Genomic DNA, 27,547 nt, shown 5'->3' on the forward strand with positions numbered 1-27,547 from the left:
GGAGCAGTGGCCAACAGGTCAGGATCACTGTGAAGCAGAGATAAAAACAAAAAAACTGCGGATGCTGGAAATCCAAAACAAAAACAAAAACAGAATTACCTGGAAAAACTCAGCAGGTCTGGCAGCATCGGCGGAGAAGAAAAGAGTTGACATTTCGAGTCCTCATGACCCTTCGACAGAACTTGAGTTCGAGTCCAAGAAAGAGTTGAAATATAAGCTGGTTTAAGGTGTGTGTGTGGGGGGTGGAGAGAGAGAGAGAGGTGGAGTGGGGGTGTGGTCGTAGGGACAAACAAGCAGTGATAGAAGCAGATCATCAAAAGATGTCAATAACAATAGTACAAAAGAACACATAGGTGTTAAAGTTAAAGTTGGTGATATTATCTAAACGAATGTGCTAATTAAGAATGGATGGTAGGGCACTCAAGGTATAGCTCTAGTGGGGGTGGGGAGAGCATAAAAGATGTAAAAAAAAAATTTTTTTTTTTATAATGGAAATAGGTGGGAAAAGGAAAATCTATATAATTTATTGGGAAAAAAAAGAAAAGGAAGGGGGAAACAGAAAGGGGGTGGGGATGGGGGAGGGAGCTCACGACCTAAAGTTGTTGAATTCAACATTCAGTCCGGATGGCTGTAAAGTGCCTAGTTGGAAGATGAGGTGTTGTTCCTCCAGTTTGCGTTGGGCTTCACTGGAACAATGCAGCAAGCCAAGGACAGACATGTGGGCAAGAGAGCAGGGTGGAGTGTTAAAATGGCAAGCGACAGGGAGGTTTGGGTCATTCTTGCGGACAGACCGCAGGTGTTCTGCAAAGCGGTCGCCCAGTTTACGTTTGGTCACTCCAATGTAGAGGAGACCACATTGGGAGCAACGAATGCAGTAGACTAAGTTGGGGGAAATGCAAGTGAAATGCTGCTTCACTTGAAAGGAGTGTTTGGGTCCTTGGACGGTGAGGAGAGAGGAAGTGAAGGGGCAGGTGTTGCATCTTTTGCGTGGGCCTGGGCTGGTGCCATAGGAGGGGGTTGAGGAGTAGGGGGTGATGGAGGAGTGGACCAGGGTGTCCCGGAGGGAGCGATCCCTACGGAATGCCGATAGGGGGGGGGGTGAAGGGAAGATGTGTTTGGTGGTGGCATCATGCTGGAGTTGGCGGAAATGGCGGAGGATGATCCTTTGAATGCGGAGGCTGGTGGGGTGATAATTGAGGACAAGGGGGACCCTATCATGTTTCTGGGAGGGAGGAGAAGGCGTGAGGGCGGATGCGCGGGAGATGGGCCGGACACGGTTGAGGGCCCTGTCAACGACCGTGGGTGGAAAACCTCGGTTAAGGAAGAAGGAGGACATGTCAGAGGAACTGTTTTTGAAGGTAGCATAATCGGAACAGATGCGACGGAGGCAAAGGAACTGAGAGAATGGGATGGAGTCCTTACAGGAAGCGGGATGAGAGGAGGTGTAGTCGAGATAGCTGTGGGAGTCGGTGGGTTTGTAATGGATATTGGTGTCAACTCATTGGATATCGTCTCAGCTTGCTCCTGCCCCACAGAACTCATTTCTCGTTATCTTGACTCCCTTCTCTCTCCCCTTGTCCAGTCCCTTCCCACCTACATCCGTGATTCCTCTGACACCTTACGTCACATCAACAATTTCCAGTTCCCTGGCCCCAACCGCTTCCTCTTCTCCATGGACGTCCAATCCCTCTACACCTCCATCCCCCACCAGGATGGTGTGAGGGCCCTTAGCTTCTTCCTCGAACAGAGGCCCGAACAATCCCCATCCACCACTACTCTCCTCCGTCTGGCTGAACTTGTTCTCACGCTGAACAATTTCTCCTTCAACTCCTCTCACCTCCTCCAAATAAAAGGTGTGGCTATGGGTACCCGCATGGGCCCCAGCTATGCCTGTCTCTTTATGGGGTATGTGGAACATTCCTTGTTGCAGTCCTACTCCAGCCCCCTTCCACAACTCTTTCTCCGGTACATCGATGATTACTTCGGTGCCGCTTCATGCTCTCGTCGGGACTTGGAAAAATTTATTAATTTTGCTTCCAATCTCCACCCCTCCATCATTTTCACGTGGTCCATCTCTGACACTTCCCTTCCCTTCCTTGACCTCTCTGTCTCAATCTCTGGTGATAGACTGTCCACCAATATCCATTACAAACCCACCGACTCCCACAGCTATCTCGACTACAGCTCCTCACACCCTGCTTCCTGTAAGGACTCCATCCCATTCTCTCAGTTCCTTTGCCTCCGTCGCATCTGATCCGATGATGCTACCTTCAAAAACAGTTCCTCTGACATGTCCTCCTTCTTCCTTAACCGAGGTTTTCCACCCACGGTTGCTGACAGGGCCCTCAACCGTGTCCGGCCCATCTCCCGCGCATCCGCCCTCACGCCTTCTCCTCCCTCCCAGAAACATGATAGGGTCCCCCTTGTCCTCACTTATCACCCCACCAGCCTCCGCATTCAAAGGATCATCCTCCGCCATTTCCGCCAACTCCAGCATGATGCCACCACCAAACACATCTTCCCTTCACCTCCCCCTATCGGCATTCCGTAGGGATCGCTCCCTCCGGGACACCCTGGTCCACTCCTCCATCACCCCCTACTCCTCAACCCCCTCCTATGGCACCAGCCCATGCCCACGCAAAAGATGCAACACCTGCCCCTTCACTTCCTCTCTCCTCACCGTCCAAGGACCCAAACACTCCTTTCAAGTGAAGCAGCATTTCACTTGCATTTCCCCCAACTTAGTCTACTGCATTCGTTGCTCCCAATGTGGTCTCCTCTACATTGGAGAGACCAAACATAAACTGGGCGACCGCTTTGCAGAACACCTGCGGTCTGTCCGCAAGAATGACCCAAACCTCCCTGTCGCTTGCCATTTTAACACTCCACCCTGCTCTCTTGCCCACATGTCTGTCCTTGGCTTGCTGCATTGTTCCAGTGAAGCCCAACGCAAACTGGAGGAACAACACCTCATCTTCCAACTAGGCACTTTACAGCCATCCGGACTGAATGTTGAATTCAACAACTTTAGGTCGTGAGCTCCCTCCCCCATCCCCACCCCCTTTCTGTTTCCCCCTTCCTTTTCTTTTTTTTCCCAATAAATTATATAGATTTTCCTTTTCCCACCTATTTCCATTATAAAAAAAAAAATTTTTTTTTTACATCTTTTATGCTCTCCCCACCCCCACTAGAGCTATACCTTGAGTGCCCTACCATCCATTCTTAATTAGCACATTCGTTTAGATAATATCACCAACTTTAACTTTAACACCTATGTGTTCTTTTGTACTATTGTTGTTGACATCTTTTGATGATCTGCTTCTATCACTGCTTGTTTGTCCCTACGACCACACCCCCACTCCACCTCTCTCTCTCTCTCCGCCCCCCACACACACACCTTAAACCAGCTTATATTTCAACTCTTTCTTGGACTCAAACTCAAGTTCTGTCGAAGGGTCATGAGGATTCGAAACGTCAACTCTTTTCTTCTCCGCCGATGCTGCCAGACCTGCTGAGTTTTTCCAGGTAATTCTGTTTTTGTTTTTGTCTCTGTGAAGCAGACTGGGAGGAGTGTGAAGCAGCTCAGGATCACTGTGAAGCAGATTGGAAATAGTGGCCTACAGGTCAGGATCACTGCGAAGCAGATTGGGAGAGTGGCCAACTGGTCAGGATCACTGTGAAGCAGACTGAGAGCAGTGGCTAACAGGGCAGCATCACTGTAAAGCAGACTGGGAGCAGTGGCCAACAGGTCTGGATCATTGTGAAGCATGTTGGGAGCCGTGGCCAACAGGTCAGGATCACTACAAAGCAGACTGGGAGCAGTTGCCAACATGTCAGGATCACTGTGAAGCAAACCGGACAGGCTTGGAGGGCCGAAGGGCCTTTACTGTGCTGTACTTTTCTTTGTTCTTTGTCATTTGTGTGTGAAGCAGGTCAGGATCACCGTGAAGCAGACTGGGAGCAGTGGCCAACAGGTCAGGATCACTGTGAAGCAGACTGGGCGTCGTGGTCAACAGGTCAGGATCACTGTGAAGCAGACTGGGAGCAGTGTCTAACCGGTCAGGATTATTGTGAAGCAGACTGGGAGGTGTGTGAAGCAGGTCAGGATCACTGTGAAACAGACTGGGAGTAGTGCGAAGCCTGTCCGGATCACTGTGAAGTAGACTGGGATGAGTGTGAAGCAGGTCAGAATCACTGTGAAGCAGACTAGAAATAGTGGCTAACAGGTCTGGATCACTCTGAAGCAGACTGGGAGGAATGTGAAGCAGGTCAGGATCAATGTGAAGCAGAAAGGGAGCAGTGGCTAACAGGTGCGGATCACTGTGAAGCATACTGGGACTCGTGGCCAACAGCCCAGGATCCCTGTGAAGCAGACTGGGAGGAGTGTGAAGCACGTCAGGATCACTGTGAAGCAGACTGGGAGCAGTGGCCAACAGGTCAGGATCACTGTGAAGCAGACTGGTAGTAGTGGCCGACAGGTCGAGATCACTGTGAAGCAAGCTAGGTGTGGTGGCCGACAGGTCAGGATCACTGTGAAGCAGATTGGGAGCAGTGGCCAACAGGTCAGGATCACTCTGAAGCAGACTTGGAGCAGTGGCCAACAGGTCGGAATCGTTGAGATGTAGACTGGGAGCAGTGACCAACATGTCAGGATCATTGTGAAGCAAACCGGACAGGCAATATGATTGCCAAAGGCTTGGAAGGCCGAAGGGCCTTTACTGTGCTGTACTTTTCTTTGTTCTTTGTCCTTTGAGTGTGAAGCAGGTCAAGATTACCGTGAAGCATACTGGGAGTAGTGGCCGACAGGTCAGGATCATTGTGAAGCAGACTGGGAGCAGTGGCGAACAGGTCAGGATTATTGTGAAGCAGACTGGGAGGAGTGTGAAGCAGGTCAGGATGACTGTGAAGCAGACTGGGAGTAGTGCGAAGCCGGTCCGGATAACTGTGAAGTAAACTGGGATGAGTGTGAAGCAGGTCAGAATCACTGTGAAGCAGACTAGAAATAGTGGCCAACAGGTCTGGATCACTCTGAAGCAGACTGGGAGGAATGTGAAGCAGGTCAGGATCATTTTGAAGCAGAATGGGAGCAGTGGCTAACAGGTGCGGATCACTGTGAAGCAGACTGGGACTAGTGGCCAACAGCCCAGGATCCCTGTGAAGCAGACTGGGAGGAGTATGAAGCACGTCAGGATCACTGTGAAGCAGACTGGGAGCAGTGGCCAACAGCTCAGGATCACTGTGAATCAGACTAAGCAGTGGCTAACAGGTCGGCATCACCGTAAAGCAGACTGGGAGCAGTGGCCGACAGGTCAAGATCACTGTGAAGAAAACTAGGTGTGGTGGCCGACAGGTCAGGATCACTGTGAAGCAGACTGAGAGCAGTGGCCAACAGGTCAGGATCACTATGAAGCAGACTGGGAGCAGTGGCCAACAGGTCAGGAATGTTGAGAAGTAGACTGGGAGCAGTGGCCAACATGTCAGGATCATTGTGAAGCAAATCAGACAGGCAATATGATTGCCAAAGGCTTGGAGGGCCCAAGGGCATTTACTGTGCTGTACTTTTCTTTGTTCTTTGTCCTCTGAGTGTGAAGCAGGTCAGGATCACTGTGAAGCATACTGGTAGTAGTTGCCGACAGGTCAGGATCATTGTGAAGCAGAATGGGAGCAGTGGCTAATAGGTGAGGATCATTGTGAAGCAGACTGGGAGCCATGGCCAACAGGTCAGGTTTATTGTGAAACAGACTAGGAGCAGTGGCCAATAGCTCAGGATCATTGTGAAGAAGATTGGGATGAGTGTGAAGCAGGTCAGGATCACTGTGAAGTAGACTGCGAGTAGTGGTCAACAGGTCAGGATCACTGTGAAGCAGACTGGGAGCAGTGGCTAACAGGTCAGGATCACTCTGAAGCAGATTGGGAGCAGTGGCCGACAGGTCAGGATCATTGTGAAGCAGACTGGGAGCAGTGGCTAACAGATCAGGATTACTGTGAAGCAGACTGGGAGCAGCGGTCAACAGGTCAGGATCACTGGGAAGCAGATTGGGAGCAGTGGCTAACAGGTCAGAATTATTGTGAAGCAGACTGCGAGCAGTGGCCAATAGCTCAGGATCATTGTGAAGCAGATTGGGAGGAGTGTGAAGCAGGTCAGCATCACAGTGAAGTAGACTGGGAGTAGTGGCCAACAAGTTAGGATCACTTTGAAGCCGACTGGGAGGAGTGTGAAGCAGGTCAGGATCACTGTGAAGCAGACTGGGAGGAGTGTGATGCAGGTCAGGATCACTGTGAAGCAGACTGGGAGGAGTGTGAAGCAGGCCAGGATCACTGTGAAGCGGACTGGGAGGAGTGTGAAGCAGCTCAGGATCACTGTGAAGCAGATTGGGAATAGTGGCCTACAGGTCAGGATCACTGTGATGCAGACTGGGAGCAGTGGCCAACTGTTCAGGATCACTGTGAAGCAGACTGAGAGCAGTGGCTAACAGGGCAGCATCACTGTGAAGCAGACTGGGAGTAGTGGCTAACAGGTCAAGATCACTGTGAAGCAGACTAGGTGTAGTGGCCGACAGGTCAGGATCACGGTGCAGCAGACTGGGAGCAGTGGCCAACTGGTCCGGATCATTATGAAGCAGACTGGGAGCCGTGGCCAACAGGTCAGGATGACTACGAAGCAGACTGGGAGCAGTTGCCAACATGTCAGGATCACTGTGAAGCAAACCGGACAGGCAATATGATTGGCACAGGCTTGGAGTGCCGAAGGGCCTTTACTGTGCTGTACGTTTCTTTGTTCTTTGTCCTTTGTGTGTGAAGCAGGTCAGGATCACCGTGAAGCAGACTGGGAGCAGTGGCCAACAGGTCAGGATCACTGTGAAGCAGACTGGGCGTAGTGGTCAACAGGTCAGGATCACTGTGAAGCAGACTGGGAGTAGTGCGAAGCCGGTCAGGATCACTGTGAAGTAGACTGGGATGAGTATGAAGCAGGTCAGGATCACTGTGAAGCAGACTGGGAGTAGTGCGAAGCCGGTCAGGATCACTGTGAAGTAGACTGGGATGAGTATGAAGCAGGTCAGGATCACTGTGAAGCAGACTAGAAATAGTGGCCAACAGGTCTGGATCACTCTGAAGCGGACTGGGACTAGTGGCCAACAGCCCAGGATCCCTGTGAAGCAGACTGGGAGGAGTGTGAAGCATGTCAGGATCACTGTGAAGCAGACTGGGAGCAGCGGGCAACAGGTCAAGATCACTGTGAAGCAGACTGGGAGCAGTGGCCGACAGGTCAAGATCACTGTGAAGCAAACTAGGTGTGGTGGCCGACAGGTCAGAATCACTGTGAAGCAGACTGGGAGCAGTGGCCAAAATGTCAGGATCACTGTGAAGCAAACCGGACAGGCAATATGATTGGCACAGGTTTGGAGGGCCAAAGGGACTTTACTGTGTTGTACTTTTCTTTGTTCTTTGTCCTTTGAGTGTGAAGCAGATCAGGATCACCGTGAAGCAGACTGGGAGCAGTGGCCAACAGGTCAGGATCACTGTGAAGCAGATTGGGAGTAGTGGCCGACAGGTCAGGATCATTGTGAAGCAGACTGGGAGCAGTGGCTAACAGGTCAGGATCACTGTGAAGCAGATTGGGAGGAGTGTGAAGCAGGTCAGCATCACTGTGAAGTAGACTGGGAGTAGTGGCCAACAGGTCAGGATCACTGTGAAGCAGACTGGGAGCAATGGCCAATATGTCAGGATCATTGTGAAGCAAACCGGACAGGCAATATGATTGCCAAAGGCTTGGAGGGCCGAAGGGCCTTTACTGTGCTGTACTTTTCTTTGTTCTTTGTCCTTTGAGTGTGAAGCAGGTCAGGATCACTGCGAAGCATACTGGGAGTAGTGGCCGACAGGTCAGGATCATTGTGAAGCAGAATGGGAGCAGTGGCTAACAGGTGAGGATCATTGTGAAGCAGAATGGGAGCAGTGGCTAACAGGAGGATCATTGTGAAGCAGAATGGGAGCCGTGGCCAACAGGTCAGGATCACTGTGAAGCAGACTGGGAGCAGTGGCGAACAGGTCAAGATCACTGTGAAGCAGACTTTACGTAGTGGTCAACAGGTCAGGATCACTGTGATGCAGACTGGGAGCAGTGGCTAACAGGTCAGGATCATTGTGAAGCAGACAGCGAGCAGCGGTCAACAGGTCAGGATCACTGGGAAGCAGATTGAGAGCCGTGGCCAACAGGTCAGGATCACTGTGATGCAGATTGAGAGCAGTGGCCAACAGGTCAGGATCACTGTGATGCAGATTGGGAGCAGTGGCTAACAGGTCAGGATCACTGTGAAGCAGATTGGGAGTAGGTGTCAACAGGTCAGAATCACTGTGAAGCAGACTGGGAGCAGTGGCCAAAATGTCAGGATCACTGTAAAGCAAACCGGACAGGCAATATGATTGGCACAGGTTTGGAGGGCCAAAGGGCCTTTACTGTGCTGTACTTTTCTTTGTTCTTTGTCCTTTGAGTATGAAGCAGGTCAGGATCACCGTGAAGCAGACTGGGAGCTGTGGCCAACAGGTCAGGATCACTGTGAAGCAGACTGGGAGTAGTGGCCGATAGGTCAGGATCATTGTGAAGCAGACTGGGAGCAGTGGCTAACAGGTCAGGATTACTGTGAAGCAGACTGGGAGTAGTGGCTAACAGGTCAGGATCACTGTGAAGCAGATTGGGAGGAGTGTGAAGCAGGTCAGCATCACTGTGAAGTAGACTGGGAGTAGTGGCCAACAAGTCAGGATCACTGTGAAGCTGACTGGGAGGAGTGTGAAGCAGGTCAGGATCACTGTGAAGCAGACTGGGAGGAGAGGCTAACAGGTCAGCATCACTGTGAAGCAGAATGGGAGTAGTGGCCAACAGGTCGAGATCACTGTGAAGCAGACTGGGGGCAGTGGCCAAAATGTCAGGATCACTGTGAAGTAGACTGGGAGTAGTGGCCAACAGGTCGAGATCACTGTGAAGCAGACTAGATGTAGCGGCCGACAGGTCAGGATCACTGTGAAGCAGACTGGGAGCAGTGGCCGACAGGTCAGGTTCATTGTGAAGCAGACTGGGGGCAGTGGCCAAAATGTCAGGATCACTGTGAAGCAAACCGGACAGGCAATATGATTGGCACAGGTTTGGAGGGCCGAAGGGCCTTTACTGTGCTGTACTTTTCTTTGTTCTTTGTCCTTTGAGTGTCAAGCAAGTCAGGATCACCGTGAAGCAGACTGGGAGCAGTGGCCAACAGGTCAGGATCACTGTGAAGCAGACTGGGAGCAGTGGCCAACAAGTCAGGATCACTGTGAAGCAGACTGGGAGCAATGGCTAACAGTTCAGTATCACTGTGAAGCAGACTGGGAGCAGTGGCCAACAGGTCAGGATCACTGTGAAGCAGACTGGGAGCAGTGGCCAACAAGTCAGGATCACTGTGAAGCAGACTGGGAGCAATGGCTAACAGTTCAGTATCACTGTGAAGCAGACTGGGAGCAGTGGCCAACAGGTCAGGATCACTGTGAAGCGGACTGGGAGCTGTGGTCAACAGGTCAGGATCATTGTGAAGCAGACTGGGAGCAGTGGCCAACAAGTCAGGATCACTGTGAAGCAGACTGGGAGCAATGGCTAACAGTTCAGTATCACTGTGAAGCAGACTGGGAGCAGTGGCCAACAGGTCAGGATCACTGTGAAGCAGACTGGGAGCTGTGGTCAACAGGTCAGGATCATTGTGAAGCAGACTGGAGCAGTGGCTAACAGGTCAGGATCACTGTGAAGCGGATGGGAGGAGTGTGAAGCAGGTCAGGATCACAGTGAAGCAGACTGGGAGCTGTGGTCAACAGGTCAGGATCATTGTGAAGCAGACTGGGAGCAGTGGCTAACGGATCAGGATCATTGTGAAACAGACTGGGAGCAGTGGCCAACAGGTCACGATCACCGTGAAGCAGACTGGGAGCAGTGGCTGACGGGTCAGGATCATTGTGAAGCAGCATGGGAGCAGTGGCTAACGGGTTCGGATCACTGTTGACAGAATCTTTTGGTTGTTCCGCGTGGACGCATAAAATGATGAGCGGTGGCGTCGGGCATGTGTCCCAACGTCACCATGCGTCATTCCGATCTTCAGTTCGGCGCGTGCGTACCGAAGGTGAGTGCACACCCGCCGAACTGTCAAAAGGCTGTTAAGGCCAGTAATCAAATAATTAAAGTACTTGTCAGGGCTGCCCGACCAACCTGGAGGGCAGGCAAGGCGCCCAGTGCCCTTTGCGTTTTTCATGGAACCTCATTCACAGGCGGGATGAGATTTCATGAAGGGTTTATTAATTTAATAAAATGTTTCATGAAAATTCATAAATATGCCCCAGCTCATGTGACAATGAGGGGACATGCCTGAATAATTTTATTTTTTTATTTTTCACACCTTTATGTCTTTTCTTACTGCCTCTGAGGCAGTTCCATTCCTCAGGGAGATTTCTGTGCTCTTTCGTGCATGCGCACATGCAAGAAAGAGCGCAGGCCCTAACTCTCCCTTCTCCCCCCGCCCGCACAGGTAGCGCTGAGCGCTTCTGGGTGCGCATCATGCTGGGTGGCTGGCCATCGGCTGCGTCTGTGAAACAGACTGAGAGGAGAGTGAAGTAGGTTAGGATCATTGAAATAGAGAGGGAAAGAATTGAAACTGTGACATCGCAGGAAGAGTGTGAGTTAATTGGTTCTTGAATATTGTAATTTTGTTTCCCTTTCTTCAAAGTTAGGAAGTTAGTTTAAGAAGCTGGGAAATTAAGATTACCTTGTATATAATAAGGGTTAAGTAAAGAATTTCAATTAACCTCCTTATATTTAAGTGACAACATAAGAGAAATGAATAGCTGGTGAGTCTTTATTTTTTAAGCAGCAAGTTTTATTATCTAACAGATAGTGAAGTAGCAGGGCAGCTCTGACCCCTGGAGTGCATATCCTGTTCCATGTGCGGACCCTAGGACATTTCCTGTATCCTAGATAACCATATGTGTGGGAATCGTTGTTGTCTTCAGCTGCTTGAGCTCTGGGTTTCAAAGCCAGAGAAGCTTCACAGCACCACATCAACCAAGTTGAGAGATTTGTGGATAGCATATCTATAGATATGACCACCCCGCAGTTTAAGAGTTTGCAGGGAGAGATGGAATGGTTGATCACTAGGCAGGCAAGTAGAATTAGGCAGGTAGTGCAGGAGCCCCTTGAGTGCATCACTTGCCATCCAGTATTCAGTAGTAATGGTTCATCTGCAGGGTGCAGCCAGAGCCAATTGCATGGCACCAAAAGACTGGAAGAGCAATAGTGATAAGAGATTCGATAGTTAGGAGAACAGACAGGTATTTCTGCAGCGGCAGACGTGAATCCAAGATGGTACATTGCCTCCCTGGTCAAAGATGTCACTGAATGCCTCAAGAGCACCTTAGAAGACAGGATGAATAACCAGTGGTCGTGATCTACATCAGTACAAGCAATATAGGCAGAAAGAGGGATGTAGTCCTGCAGTCAGGATTTAGGTAGCTGGTAGGAAATTAGCAAGCAGGACCCCAAAAGTAGTAATCTCTGGATTACTCCCAGCCCGCGTGCAATAAGAGGGTTGAACAGATGAATGCTTGACTGGAGAGATGTTTCAGGAGGGAGAGCTTTTGATTATTGGGACATTGGGGTCAATTCTGGGGGAGATGGGACCTGTACAGGCCAAGATGGGTTGCATCTAAACAGAACCAGGACCAAATTTTTAGTAGACGATTTGCTAGTGCTATTGGTGGGGTTAAAACTAACCTGGTAAGGCTACCATGTGCAAAGAATATTGGAAGAGATAGATAACACCAGAGTAGGAAATAGTAAGATATTAGGTGTGTTCAGTGTAAGATAGCAATATATAAGGTCTAAATTAGGGTTACATTGCATGTATGTGAATGCACAGAATGGTAAATAAGATTAGTGATACGCAGAAGCAGATAGCCACGTGAAAATATGATGTAGTGGCAGTAATAGAGAGCTGGTTCAAAGAAGGGTAGGAGTAGATATTGGGTGGAAATTTCCCACAATTGCACTAAGTGTGGTAACGGGTGGGTAATCTTACCTGCCGGTGAAAATGGCGGATTTTCATGCCTGATTTTCCTGGGCCCGCCTCTTTATATATTCACTCTCACGAAACACACCATTTCCATGGTGGGTGGGCTCTCATTCGCCCACTCGCCATCACCCTGCTGTTGCATCACGCCAGCCGCCATCTTTAAAAGGCAGCTGCCAACAAAGTGCTCCTTGCCACCAGCTCACCACCGCTGCCTGGGAGACATGGCCAGCAAAGGCAAAAAGACTGCAGCTCTCCGCTTCAACAACAGGTCCCTCGACCGACTGCTGGATGCCATGGTGACCCGCCAGGATGTGCTCTACCCCCACTCTGGCCGCAGGATGGGCAGCAATGTCATCAACCCGACTTGGGAGGCGGTGGTAGGGGTGGGCAGTGCCTACGCCCTGCAGAAGATGTCAGCCACTCAGTGCTGCAAAAAGGATGAATGATCTCCTCTGTTCCGCCAGGGTAAGTCACTCTTTTCATCACTCCCAACTCCCACATTCATAAACCCATCACACATCCACAGGGCCCGCACTCACTGCCAGTTCAAGTGACATCACCATTCACTCTTTCACACACACCATCATTGTCCACAGCCCGTCCATGGGACCACTCACCACCCCCACAGGCCAGGCATACTTATCATCTGGCCCAGCAGGCATTCTGGTACACTCTCCTCACCTCTATCCATGCAGGACAAGCTGACTCACAACAGGAAGGAAAGGTCACAGACAGGTGGAGGGATGCCGGAATTCAAAATATGACAGAATTCAAAAACAGAGCCATCCAGCTGGCCGGCAATGACCAGGACTGGTCCTGTACTGACAGGGAGGTCGGCGCTGCTCTACCAAGTGAGGATTCAGCAGTGCGACATCCATCAGACAACCATGCTGTGATTGATGTGCCCTCTTTCACAGGCCACTGCCATGCACTAATTATCTCTCCCAGCTTTTGCAGGCACATCTAGGAAGCAGCCAATGCATTCCACGACCCGGAGCCCCCAAGCAAGCTCCAAAGGAACCTCTGAAGAGGAATCTGAAAGCACCCTCCCTGAAACCCCATCACAGCGATCTCCCACACCCTCCACCAGCGCAGAGACACACACCTCGGTGGGACCTAGTTTTAGGGTACCCTCGGGATCACAATCTGATGAGCACATTGCACTTTCTGATCCACAGCCATGGAGACCTTGGTCCAGGATGTCACTCCTCCACTGCTGCGTGGGCTTAACTCCATCGCTGATGCCATATTTGGCCTCCAGTGTGTACGTGAGAGGGATGGTGGGCAGATCGATCTCATTACAGTTACCCCTTCTACTCACAGAGTCAGCCTGGGGCCCTTGGGCACCCATTTTGAGAAGGATCAGCAGGTGCACACTCCAGTGCCATCCACCCAGGCGACTCTGGGAGTGACCAGCCCATCTGATTCCCCTCTTCCTGTGATCTCTGCAGCTCCAGCTTCACGGGCTGAGGAGGGTGCCACTGCCATACAGCAGGATCCTGAAAGCAGGCCGGGGCCCTCCAATCTTGGCCTTCCAGAGGATGCCCACCATAGTCATCACAGACAGGGCATCATAGTCAGCACGCTGCCTCCACCTCTGGGGCACATCAAAATGTAGCGGCATGGTTAGGAAAGTTAAGGGGAATTAGTTGCATAGCTTGGGCATGGGTGTTAATCTTTTGTACATCATGTTTACTCTTGTCAATAAACTCCCAAGGACATCTCCCTGCCTATGGCTTCTTGTTCTGATGAACAGTGTTCTTGTCACTCAGATGTGAAACCTTTCTGCACAACTTAAGGGCAGTTGCTTCAGTCCAGTATCTGTTTTCTGTGCTCTGTGCGACCTTCAGACCACAGTGATGGTCCTGCCTCACATTCCCACACTCTGTGTGCTCTCAATGCCTTTTAAGGTGGGGCTGGCCCCCATCACACCAGCATTTGGAACCAGTGATGCTGTGCACCAGCTCCTGAAGGGCTAAGGTGCTGAAGGTGGACACAGCATCAGATGCATCTAAAGTTTCATGGCTGCGTCTCTGAGATGGCCCTGATGATGGAGCACAAGCAAGCTGCACCTGCCCAGACAGGAGTCAGACATTCTCAGAGGCTGTGTGAAGATCTATGGAGTGTCCTCAGTGCATGTTGCCATCATCCTCCTGCGATCAAGTGATATTAGGGCCTCCACTGCATCTCCATGACAGGAGCATTCTCATAGAGGGTATTGGTGCTGCAATAAGCCAGACTGGAGTCAAAGGTTCACATCTGCGGTATGCAGATCTAGAGGGACACCTCACTGCATGTCGTCATCATCCTGCACAAATTTGGCAGCTATGAGGGCCTCCTGAATGCACTTGCCTCATCTAGCCAGTGCAAGAGTTGTATCCTCCTCATCACCACTGAGCACCCTCTCAACCTCATCTCCGTCAGCATCGTCTTCATCAGAGGAGACATGAAGCTCCTCCATCTCCTCCTCAGCCAGCTCCTCACCCCGTTACAGTGCCAGGTTGTAAAGGGCACAGCAGATGACGACGATGCATGATACCCTCTGCAGATTGTATTGCAGGGCTCCACCAGATCGGTCCAGGCACCGGAACTGCATCTTCAGCATCCTGATGGTCTGCTCCACCAAGTTGCGAGCTTCTTCATGAGCCTCATTATAGTGTTGCTCTGCTGCAGTCTGAGGCCACTGCAAGGATGTCATCCTTGCCCCCTGTAGGAGCCAACCCTGTAGCCTCTGTGGTCCCTGGAAGACTGCAGGGATCTGCGAGTGACTCAGAATGTAGGTGTTGTGCACACTCCCTGGAAACCGTGCACATGCCTGCAGGATGCGTTTCTGGTGATCGCATACCAGCTGCATGTTCACTGAGTGGAAGCCCTTGCAGTTGACGAAGTCCACTGAGTGTAGCAATGGACACCTGAGACACATGAGTGCAGTCGATCGCACCCTGCACCTGTGGGAATCCCAAGATCAGGGTGAATCCAATGGACCTTGCATCCTGGCGGTCCCGTTCCCAGGCGAAAGGCACAAAGTTGTGTGCCATGGGAAGATGGCATCCATGACCTCATGGAAACTTTTGTGGGTGGTGGATTGTGGAATCCCACAGAGGTCACCTGTGGAGCCCTAAAAGGAGAGCCTGGCATAAAAATTAAGCGCTGTGGTCACTTTCACAGCCACTGGCAGTGGATGGTCTCCATGTCCCCTTGGCGGCAAGTCCTGCAATAAGTAGCAGATATGAGCCACCAGGTCCCTAGACATGCCCAGTCATCAGCGACACTGGTTCTCAGTCATCTGCAGAAATGGCAGGCAATGTCTATATAGCCTGGGTGTTGCTAGGCGCCGACCAGTCACGGCTCACTGTCACACTTAGGTAGCGTTTGCAGGAGCCCCTGCTGCCCCTTCTTCATGAAGTTGCTGCTCCTGCCTTCGCACTGCCAGGAGCCTCAGTCACTCTCCTTCGTCTTCTAGGGTCTCTGTAGGCCATCAGGCATACAGCTAGGTCACCAGGATCCATGATCCTGACGTGGTCCTCCTACAGCATGAAAGAGCGAGAGATATGGTTATCATGGCTGTAATTAGCACCTTACCTGGCCCTGTATGACTGCCCCTTAATGTTTCCTGGAGAGTGCTGGTCACCTCTCGGATGGTCAGCGATGAGTGCACTGCATAGCTGCCTGTCAACCTGCGACGTGGGGGACACTGGTCAAAACCAGGATGCTGAGATTGCAAGGGGCTGTGAGCACTTTCAGCAGTGACTGCTACATGGCCAGCATTGGCGAGGAGATTGTACAATGTGCGCAGTCCAACTGCTCCATGGTCTAATAAAGTGGTGGCAGACTTGAAGTCTGTGCCGGGGGTTGGGGGTGGGATAAGGTATAGAGCGCTTGGTGGCCCTTTGGTGCCTCCACATTGCTTGCATGGGTGGGCAGGCTAGGAGCCTGACCCCAATCATATCACTGTGACTGCGCCTGTGCATGGGATGTAGCGCCAGGGCAGCATTTGACCTCCCCCCCCCACTCTTAGCAGTCGCCTCTAAGGCTGGCCAGCACTTGCCCCCGGACACCTCCCCACCCCTCAGCGGTCGCCTGTGGGGCCAGGTATCAGTTTCCCCCGGCCCCTGGTGCCCCTGAGGCCTGTAAACAATGGGCGAGCTGTGGGGAACACACCTCAGTTCCCCCAAAGTGCACGTCACCTGTGTGCTGCTGTGAAACATGTCGGCGTGCTTTCCTGCTGACGTGGACAGACGATACGGCAGGGTTCCAAGAGCCTGGCAGGATGGCCTTATAATTATATGCTAATGTGTCACAATTAGCTCACTGCCGACCGATGGTCGGAAACGTTGGAGCCGTGATATTTTTCACGCATGCCACCTATCACTCCCACTGCCAGCGGGTTCGGAAAACTCCTCCTATTAAATATTCCTGGATAGAAGGTTTTAAGGAAAAATAGGAAAGGAGGATGGGTGGCAGTATTGATTAAGCAGAACACTTCAATGCTAGAGAGAGACAATATCCTAGAGGGGTCAAGGACAGAAGCTACTTAGCTAGATCTAAGGAACCAAAAAGGTGCAGTTACATTGCTCAATGTAGTCTATAGGCCACCACTATTGGGATAGGTGTAGACGAACAAATTTGCAAGAGAAGTGCAAGAATTATAAATAGTTATAATCGGGATGGTGGGGTGGGGTGGGGGGCCCTTTAGTTATCTGAATATAGACTGGGATAATATTAGTGTGAAGGGCAGAGAGGGGCAAGGTTTCTCAGTATGTGTGCCAGGAGAATTTTCTACAGCAGTATATTTGTATAGTAAGGTTTAGGTTGGTTAGGACAAGAGAAGGCTGAAATTTGATAGAGGTATTCAAAATCATGACGGGTCTGGACAGAGTAGATAGGGAGAAACTGTTCTCATTCGTGGAAGGATTGAGAGCCGGGGGTACAGATTTAAGGTCATTGACATGAGAAGGAAAGACGACATGAGGAAAACCTTTTTTATGCAGTGAGTGTTTTGGATCTGAGTATGGTGAAGGCAGGGTCAATTGATCCTTTCAAAAGAGAACTGGATCATTATCTAAAAAGGAAAGGTTTGCAGGGCTATGGGGAAAAGGCAGGGGAGTGGCACTAGGTTTTAAGGAAAAATAGGAAAGGAGGATGGGTGGCAGTATTGATTAAGCAGAACACTTCAATGCTAGAATTGCTCCTTCAGAGGGCCAGCACATAGATGATTTGCTGAATGGCCTGCTGTGCTGTAACTATTCTATGATTCTATAGTTCTAACTACAAATGGATTCCATGATATTTATACAATGTACAATATGGATATTTTCTATTGTGTAAATATAAAGGCATGTTATAACAGCTGCTGCAAAAATGATGCAAAATTAACTTACTGTAACCATGATTTTTTACATACCCGCTAAATTTTTAACACTTTTCAAAAACAAGATATTTAGAAATTCTGTATAATTCTGAGGTTGGGCAGCTAGCAATTTAAAAAAAAACATTGAGGCCAGAAAATGATTTATACTATTCCAAAATTGACATTTTCCCATTGGACACAATGCTACATATTGACCAAGCGCTGGTTCTGGTGATGAATAGGCATCTTTGCAAGGTCAGTCAGAACAATTTCAGAGGGAGTTACTGTGAAGTACTGAACGTTGTTATACTTTGTAGCCCAGAACTTATTTCAAGAATCCTGAGTGCATATCAAAAAGAAGTTGCATACCCATGAATCAGTACAATGAACTGGAGTTTTATACCCAGAGTGTTTAATATGAAGTCCTCTGTTGGAAACAGAAGAATAATATTAATCAAGAAACCACATGCCACCAGTATTTGAACAATGACCTTCAAAAATTGTCATATTTTAAATTGACTATGGCCAACCAATATAAAGCATTAAAATATGCATCATGATAAATTGTAGTTAGAATTGATCATGAGTGGGACAATAATTGGAGAACTTCTGACACAAATCCCTGGAGTATTTTTTGTTGTAATTGCTAAATAGAGGCTTTATAATTTGAACCTTATAATAGTAATTTGACAGAAAAGCACTGTTTGAAGAAAGTTCCCCAAGGTCCTTTGAGTGGTAAAAATACCTGAAAGACATTTTCACTTTGCTGTTCACCTTATTAATAGTTTAAATCCTTTTGATTAAGTTTAACAACAAAACAAGTTTAAATATTTGCCCACTTATAGTAGTTCATGTTTTATCTCACAATACAAAATTTTAATATCAGGCATTTATAGTGGAATATATTTGTCTCCCAATTTCATTCTCCCTTTCAGATCATGCACAATTGTCCAGGTGAGAAGATGGCCTTTTGCCAGACATTTAGTGATATTATTCTCAATTTTCTTTCCTGCCTAAATCCCTTGGCTCCACTCAGCTTGAGATCTGGAATTGCCATGTAAGAAATTATGGTTATGGTTATGGTGGTGCAACATGTTAGAAGTGTCAATACACTGTATTCACATATACATGCATGCAATACAACACATTCTATGTGTATTGAGATTTATATAAATTTGTAATGAATCATATCCATTACAAAGCTTCAAAATTGCAGGATTTTAAAAGTAAATAAAAAAGCATTGCAGCAGATTACTTTAACTTTGATGCCTAATTGCAATGGGAATGATTGAACTTAACATTTTGCACTCACTTGATAAATATTTTTTAAATGATCCATATATTTAAATACACTGTTTAAAGATATTGTACATTCATAATACATTGCAAAGTTTCAAAAATGTCACGTTAAAATAGATTATGTTTAATAAATAAATTCTTTCATACTCCAAAGGTGTTTGAAGATGCTAAAAAATGGTAGAAACATGAGGACCAGGATTACAATGAGAAATATCTGACCTACAAGGAAACTCACCAACAAAGCAGAAGAACATGGATCAACAATGGCATAAAAACCATATGTAATATTTCAGAAGTTTCATTATAACAGTCATAATGCTTTATGCTAACTGGGCTTTTGCTGAGAAATGTTCATTGTAGTCTAATTTGTATGAAATACATCTCATATTTCACGACATTATTTCCTGTTGTAATTACCAAAACTGTTTTTCCTCTTGAAATTTGAAGGGATTGGCCAAATGATGCAAGTTCTTAACCCACTTACATAATAAACAAATCATCAAGTTTGTCCAAGAAGGGAGAGAAGGATAAAGCAAGTAACTGTAGAACAATTAGTGCAACATAAGTTGTGACCAAATTTTTGAGGGGTGAAACCCTGCCTGCAGATGGAAAGCAGATGGTAGGCAGTTCTAATGACCTTTGCTGCTGACTCCCCAAATGTTCCAATTTTAGCCTACTCCTCTGAGCAGGCAAAAAGGGCAGCCATTGGAAACCATTAGGATCCTTCTTGAAATATGCACATCAGGTTTCAGTGACATCATCATGACTTGCTTAACATGCCCAGGAAAGAGATTGAGGCTTCCCTTGCCCCAGGCTCCAGGCCTCCGCTAATTGCAAACCTTGCCAAAACCTATTCTGGCACCTTTTCTGAATATTGGGGATCATTCCTTCAGTCCCCAGTAGTGGCTTCTTGTCGCACAATACTCTTCTCCCTTCCACTGGCCAGCTGCCATTTTTCATTGGTTTTGCATAAGAGACCTAAAGAGTCAAGGTCCTGCAATTAAATTCTCCTAAATACAATGATCGTGAATCATGCACTGCAGGCGGTCAATGTTTGATCTGCTTTTGTTCTCAATATTTACAGATATTAGGAATAGAATCTTGAAAGCTGCTAATTACACAAAAGCAGAAATCAAGAAAGACCATAAAGGATGTCAGGAGGACAGGCCAGTTAGTGAAATGAGAAGACAGGTGGCAAGTGTAATTTAATATGGATAAGTGTAGGTAGTACACATTGCATGGAATGGGAGTACTCACTTGATGGAAAGACACTGAAGGGTTGTAATAAACAGGGAGGCCTTAGGGTTCAAGTGTATAATTCCCTGAAGTGGGAGTACAGGTAGATAAAACTATAAAAAGATCAACAGCATTTAAACTTTAACAGCAACGTGGGGAGAGTGAGGTAGTAGTATTAATTTGGATTGCTCTAGCAAACACAAACCTGATGGGCTAAATGGCCACCTTTTCTGTGAGTTTCAATGGTTCATTCCACCTTCAAGTGCATTGCAACTAAGACAGAAATTGGACAATGTTTAATTCCTTTTTTTTAGTAATCCCATTACTTAGTTAACTTTATTCTCTGCCAGATTAATTTTTAATACATAGTGTAAACAGAATACTTTATGAAGACCCATGAAAAGTTACTTTTATTCTGCTCAAGACAAAGTCATGAGTAAATTAACAGCCTTTGCGGTGTAGGTTATTTCTGTCTGTCTTTATGATATTTTTTTCTAATGCTAAACATTATATGAATATTATTTTATTTGCTTATACTTCATATTTATCACAATGCATGTACAGTCTGAATAACAAATAGTGCTAGTTTGTAGTGAGCAAGTTGAAGTCAAAATTACACAATTTATACTTTTGCTTTCATCTTCTCTCAGCTTTCATAGAAATAGACAGTGCAGCGTCTCTCAGGGATCTCTGTCAAGGTGGAGTAGAGTAATTTTCCAGGGGAAGACACAACGTACCCCCTTTTTCCAGCACTAGCTGTCGTTTGGTATGTTTAAAGGTTCAGCTTGAATGTTAGTGAATGGGTGAGTGAGCGAATGGGTAGGTGGTGAGGCAGGTAAATGGGTAAGGGTATGGGATGATGGAGGTAAGGGGTAAGGAAATGCGGGAAAGGGTGAGGTGGGAAAGTGGGAAAGGTGCTAGGTGGGGTTAAGTGGGGAGGGAGTTAAATGGATGAGGTGGGTAACTTGGTAGGGGTGAGGTGGATAAGTGGGAGAAGTGGGAAGTGGGTAGGGAGTAGGTGGGTAGGGTGTAGGAGGGTGAGGTGAGTGAGTTGGGTAAGTGGGTGAGGTGGGTAGGGGTAGAGAATAGGTGAGTGAGCGGGTAGTTGGGTCGGGTTGGGTGGGGAGGGCAGTCACGTCATGTCAGGAGGGTAGTCAGGTTGGGAGGGAAATTAGTTTAGGTTGGTGGGGTAGTTGGGTGGTTGGGGGGAATTAGTCAGGTGGTCTGGTGGGTTAGGTTGGGAATGTCATCGGGTCAGGAAGATAGTCAGGTCGGGGGGTTTTCGGGTGGTCAGGGGGTTAGTCTGTGATGGGGGTTGGGGGGGGGTGACTGGGGTGGGGTCAGTTGTGTAGTGACCCGATTTTAGACTAGGGCCTGAATTTTTTGTTTGTCAGGCAGGCACGATCAAATGTGCCCGGAAGCAGGCGAGAAATGCGCCTCAGCTGCCTTTGGGAGCTGCAGACCTCCATAGAATAAAGGAAATGACAAAAATGCTGCAAAATATGTCCATGCATCACAGTCAAGCACCTGAAAGCATACCTCATAAGAAAACAGTCCCCAGATATCTCTTTTTATTTTATTTCCCCACAGAGATTTCATCCCATGCCTGGGAGAATGGCCAGTCCGCCAACCATAAATGTGGTCGGGCCACATAAAATCACTATTAATTGCACCACTAATGAGCTCAATTGCCTGCTTAATTGTTGGCGAGCACGCTTCTGACTGCCGCACATGCCGATGAGCAGCTTGCGCTATTTCACGTCTGTTTTGGTCAGGCATGCACGTGCCCGCCCGCGGGATGTAAAATTCCGGCCTAGGTCTTAATCAGTTTAACATTTCCTGGGTAACTACTGTAAAACTGTCTATCTATCTCAGAGTCAGAGACATTCACGCGGATCCCAGGCAAGGGGTGGGAGGAAGTTGTCCATCGGAAATTGAAACTTCCCAGTCAGTTCCCGTGTAGGTTCGCACACCAGGGGCAGAAATTTGCCCTTGATGAACGGGTGGGCCCCACGGACTCAGCAGCGGGCAGGCAGCCAATTGCCGCCGCCGAAATGGGCCCTGCCGCCATTTTAAGTGGGCGGGCCACGTGACGGGAAGTGCTATGTGCTTCCTGTGCGGGCAGGGGGATTCCCTAACTGCCAGAGTGCGCTCTTTTGCGCATGTGAGCGAAAGAGCACACATCTCCCTAAGACTAAGTGCTGCCTCAGGGAGAGCGCTGAAAGTTTTTGAAAGTTTAAAAATAGAAAAATAAAAAAAATCATTAACATGTCCCCCTCATGTGACAATGTCACACAAGATGGGACATGTTAATAAATATCACAGAAACGTTATTAAGGTTTTTTAAAACCGACATGAAACCTCATCCCGCCAGTGGATGAGGTTTCATGTCTCTTCAGAAACCCGCTGGGGCTCCTGGCCTGCCCACCAGCCTTAAGGTTGGACGGGCAGGTCCTTTAATTGATTTAACTATCCTGTCAATGGCCTCTTTGAATGAAACCTAGAGGAATTGGTTTTAGATAGCCACTGGATGCAATACCTAAAGGAGCATTCACTTTCAGGCACTTGGACACTCATATATGTGCAATTGTGCATTTGGGTTTTCCAGGGGATTATTGAGCTTGGTGGTTCCTTAATACTGTTTGCTTTTGCTTCTTTTACCCTGAATAAGCATTTACAGCTGAGGGTGTCATTTTTGCTTCATTGGTTTGTATGGCGAAAGAGGAGGAGGAAGAAAATCAGCAATACAAGCAGTGGTAGCAGTTATCTCAACAACCAGGACTAGTAGCAGATGGGCTTGTTAGAGGACTACAAGTGAGAGGGCTGTTCATAGAAGACCTTACCCAGCCCACAGGGTCTATTAGCCAAAAACCAGTTTCTTGAATACCTCTGAGGAACAGTGCATGAGAAGATGTAACTCTTTCAAGTACAAACCTGTTTCCATCTGTTTCAGATGAAGTTACATTGTTTCATAGTTTTTGCCATTGTGAGATTTGAACTCTTGATCTTGGGGTTATAAACCCAGTACCATAACCACTTGGCTATTTAGGCCAAGCCCAGTACATGAGAAGATTGCACTTCACCGGGCAGGCTGCTAATGATCAATGCTGGAGCAGAGGGACATGCCCTGTCAATGAACGTCAAATGCACGCAGCATTGATAACGAGATAGATAGTTTGAAGGCAGAAATAGAGGTAAATGGGTATGATTTAATTGCCATTATGGAGATCTGGTTACAGGGTGACTAAGACTAGGAACTGATTATTCAATGGTATTCATCATTTAGGAAAGATAGACAAAAAGGAAAACAGGTGGGGTAGTGCTATTAATAAGAGACAAGATCAGTACATTAGTGAGAGAGGATTTCAGATCAAAAGATCAAGATACAGAATCAGTTTGGGTGAAGCTAAGAAACACTGTGGGTAAAGGAGTATTGTAATATAGCTCATCTTTTCTTATTTAGTAAATGTTTTATTCTTTTGTTAAACGTTCATCAGCAGACTCCTGTGACCCTGTTCAGTAGCTACTCGCCACGTATCTAAACAAACAAATAAAAGTTAAGATCAGAACAGGCTTATCCTGTTGTAACATCAGCTGGGATTGTAACATAATGTAAGAATTATAGCAGCACAGTACCATAAAACAGCAACAGCAAGCTAACATGTTCTTGTGATGTTGACTGAGGGAAAAATATTGACCAGGACACTGAGGATATTTCCCCTGTTCTTCTTTGAAATGGGATATTTTATGTCCACCAGAGAGAATGTCTGTTTAATGTCTCATCCAAATGATGCACCTCCAGCAATGCAGCACTCCTCAGTACTGCACTGAAGTGTCAGCCTAGATTTTTGTGTTCAAATCCGACTCCAGGAACCCACAACCTTCTATCTCAGAGGTGAGAAGGATACCACTGAGGCACACAAACAATATACAAGCCCTCTCATTATAACTTCCACAGCTTTCTCCTGAAAGATGCTCCTCAGACCAGCATAGCTTTCAGTTCCACCCATTCTTCTCTTTTGAGGTATCTTCTCACATCCCCACCTAAACAGTTACCACTGGTACTCACTTTCATATTATTGCCATGTCACATCCACTGCTCACAACGACCTTCCACAAATGTTTACTTTTATCTGCTCAACAAATTCCATTTCTCGCACTTATGGTTCTCATCTTTTTTCTCCTTGCAGGAAGAGAGAGTGAAGAAAAGCAGGGGAAGGTGAGATTTCCAGTCTTTGTGACCCTGCCACACTGGAGATAAGAGCCTCAGCATGCATGATCATCAGCGATAGAGAGATGGAGGTCTTCCAGATACCTGGCAACATAATTAGATATCACACAGCCACATGGCAGACCAAACTTACTCATGTTGACTTGATATCAGCAGGCAATGAAAAATGATGATCTGCACAGTAAGGACTGAGAACCTTCACATCTTGTTGGTTCTATTTCATGTCTTTCATCTCCCAAAGACCCTGCAAGTGTGACGCAGGAGGTGGTGCCAGAGTAGGATGATGTTCCTCAGAGAAGGTCATGAACTCTGAGGAAGCGCTGTCACATGACTCATTCACACATTCAACAAGCTCAGATACATACATCTTGCTGGAGCTTCCAAGACAGGTAGTTGGGCTGTCACATGTAAGCCACACATCACAAGTGAGCAGGAGCAAGTGTTGGAGACAGGGACAGCAGTGGACCTTCAAGCTCTGCTCTGATGGACGAAAATTGCTCAGGCTCAGGATCATTGACAAAGAGGACTATCATGAAGCAGCAGCAGAAAATGTGAGACTGTGTCAGCCTTTCTAGAGGCACTGCTCATTATTGGAGAGAGATTGGAGGAGTTCATCTCCACCATGAGTGTTATGATGGCTCAGGCCTTTACCTCAATAGAAGGAGTGGCCACCGGCATGAAGGATCAGTCATGATAGGGAACAGCATGCATGCTGGTCCTGGCCAATGTCTTGCACAGTCATTCTGGCAGCTTAAGTATGATGGAGAAAAGCCTCACCTTGGCTTTTCAGAAGTGCAGCAAGGTGCCTTTGAGCTCTTGACTAGCAGGAAAATGTGTGTGGCCCATGAGAGGGAAGATGGAGAGTGGTGACTTGGATGTGGGGACTCTCTAAGTGATCCTGCTCCTTCTCCCTTGTCCCCACCTCCACCCCCACCCCTGACTAGTCAAAGACCCACATGCTGCCTCCATGGCCGAGTCTGCCCCTGTACGGGTGCAGGTAGGACAATCTTTGATCGGGTATTCACAGGCTCCAGAATGCATTGGATCCATGAGCATCTGAGCAGTCAAAACAAGGGAACTATCTCTAGCCCCGCTGAAGCCAAAAGGGTGGAACCATGTAGGAGCAAAAAGAAAATAGAAATGATTTGGATGTTTAACACTGTGCTAAGTTGGCACATTTATTTCCAATGTTTATGCACCCATAAATTTTATTTCAAAGCTCAATTGCCCAGTTATCCCCATTGTTGCCTGCCACCTGGACTTTAACCTTGAAGAAAAATGTAGGAAAGAGTAGAAGGTGAGCAATTGCTGTCAACAAAGATGATGGATTGTTGACTTGTGGGAATGCTTTGGGTGAGTATGTTCATCATTGATGTGCCAGATAGTTGCATTGCCTCAAGTTAGCTGCAGCATGCCTGAATGAATCCATCCTGTGCATCCCTGGTAGCCAAATGAGTGGTTGCAGGTAGTCTGGCTAAATCAGGCTCTCCATCCTCCTCTTGTTGCTCTTCCTTGACTTCTTCTGAAAATGCACAGTGGTCATCACCTTCCTCCTCCTCCAGCTCCAGTCCTCTCTGCTATGCTACGTTGTGCAAGGTGCAGCAGATCATCATTCTGGACACCCTTGCTAGAGCATACAAGACTGTCCACAGACATGATCAGGCACCTTAGTTGCAACTTTACTATCCCAATGGCTTGCTCAGTGACTGCTCTTGTGCTTATGTGGGCCCTTTCCTTGGCATTGCTGGTATGTCTTCTCACAGCCATGTCCTTAGAGGGTAACCTACATCTTCAAGAAGCCATCTGATGACTCTGCTTGGAGGTGCTAATAGGGAGACCTCCAAAACAGACATCAAAACAAGACCTGTGAGTAAAACCCTTTCACTTAGGCAAAGAAGCAGCTGTTATCTCTCAGTATTTAGAAGTTTTCCATCCTATCAATTGCTTGGCCCTGTCAATCCTTCAACCTGTTCCACCTGTTGAGCTCCAGGTAACCTGGTGCTGGTGGCTAAAGCAGGATTCATATTTAAAAATGCACTCAATTGCCTCTTAGCATATCTTCATAGCAAATCAACCTGTCCCTTTGGGGTTTTTCACGTTAATGAATGTGCTCGAGTTAAATGCGAAGTCAGCAGATTCCTGCAGGCTTCCTGCATTTAAACTTCATTTTGCAGTTGATCTTGTGGGCAACCCTCCAATCAAATGTAAATGAGGCCCAAGTGTTAAGAAAGTCCAGACCTCAAATTAATGACATTGGGTATACTTGGCACTCTGTCAACCTTGCCAGACACCTGCTGTAGGCTAAAATACCACCAGCACCCCCATAGTGTACATAAAGAGTTTTAATGGATGCAGTTTGAAATGTAAGAATTCGATGGCATTCTATTTCTTAAGTTTTATAGATTTGATTAATTTTGTATTGAAACTAAAATCCATTTCTTATTCTCTTTAGAGATCTTCGAACAGAATTTTAAAAGTTGTTAGAATATTCCCCTATTAGGCTTATTACACATTCTTTCTTACTTGTTTCTATTTTTTGTTGGATCTGCTAGCCTGTCACTCTCCATGACTTACAATTGGGCTGCAAGGTACAAATTGGCAGCGAACAGTGATACAGAGGGAGCCTGATGCTGTGAAACACACACCAGGAATTGTGTGGCAGCTGATGACAGCAGTCAGAATTGCTGAAGAGACAGCTGGGAAAAGGCAGAAAGACATCTGGTGTCAGGATTGACGCAAAGGCCAACAAGATAGATGAAATCTCTAAACCCTATTATAGTACAGACTGAAAGCACTAAGAGTTCAGTTATGTCCAGTGCAAGAAATGAGAAAGTCTTCTCCTAGGTTCTATTACCATCCCTGTATCAGATTTGTAATTTTCTTAATCAGAATATAACTAATGATTTTGCACGGCAAATTTTATGGAAAATTATGACTCTCTTTTGCCTCCCTGCTGTTCTCCCCATGCTCTTACGGAAATGTTTCACAGGGGTAGGATGCACTCTGATATCTCAACCAAGTGGCCATATTACATCTGTGCCTCCAAGTGGTAAGTGTTGGCAGGTTATCACAGTTGAGTCTAATATTGTTACCTGCAAGCGCCACAACATACACACTTTCTAACAGAAGCTGCTGGAAAGCTATCCTGAATAGGAAATCTGGCAGATTTTCTTCGCTAACATTGGGCAAAGACTAGCTGTAATGCCATTACTGCTATATCCAGTGAGATCAGCTAAGACAGTATACACCCAATCAAACCTGAGGTCACCTGGTTTGTATATTGTTACGACCAGTCCCCGGGTGAGGTTCCCCCAATTTGTTATGATCCCGGATGAGGAGGGGTGAAACGCTCCC

General features: G+C 47.5%; 1 protein-coding gene across 1 annotated transcript in view; it reads left to right on the forward strand.

Moving 5' to 3' along the window:
• Positions 1-19,082, forward strand: part of LOC121281304 (SH2 domain-containing protein 4B-like) — a 95,461-nt gene extending 76,379 nt beyond the window's left edge. Inside the window, exon 5 of the mRNA XM_041194183.1 lies at positions 18,881-19,082. Coding sequence (XP_041050117.1) covers positions 18,881-18,907 — 27 coding nt within the window. The 3' untranslated portion in view covers positions 18,908-19,082. The remainder of the gene's footprint in view (positions 1-18,880) is intronic.
• The last annotated feature ends 8,465 nt before the right edge of the window (positions 19,083-27,547 follow it).

Source organism: Carcharodon carcharias, chromosome 8 (genome assembly GCF_017639515.1).
Source record: "Carcharodon carcharias isolate sCarCar2 chromosome 8, sCarCar2.pri, whole genome shotgun sequence".
Lineage (NCBI taxonomy): Eukaryota > Metazoa > Chordata > Chondrichthyes > Lamniformes > Lamnidae > Carcharodon > Carcharodon carcharias.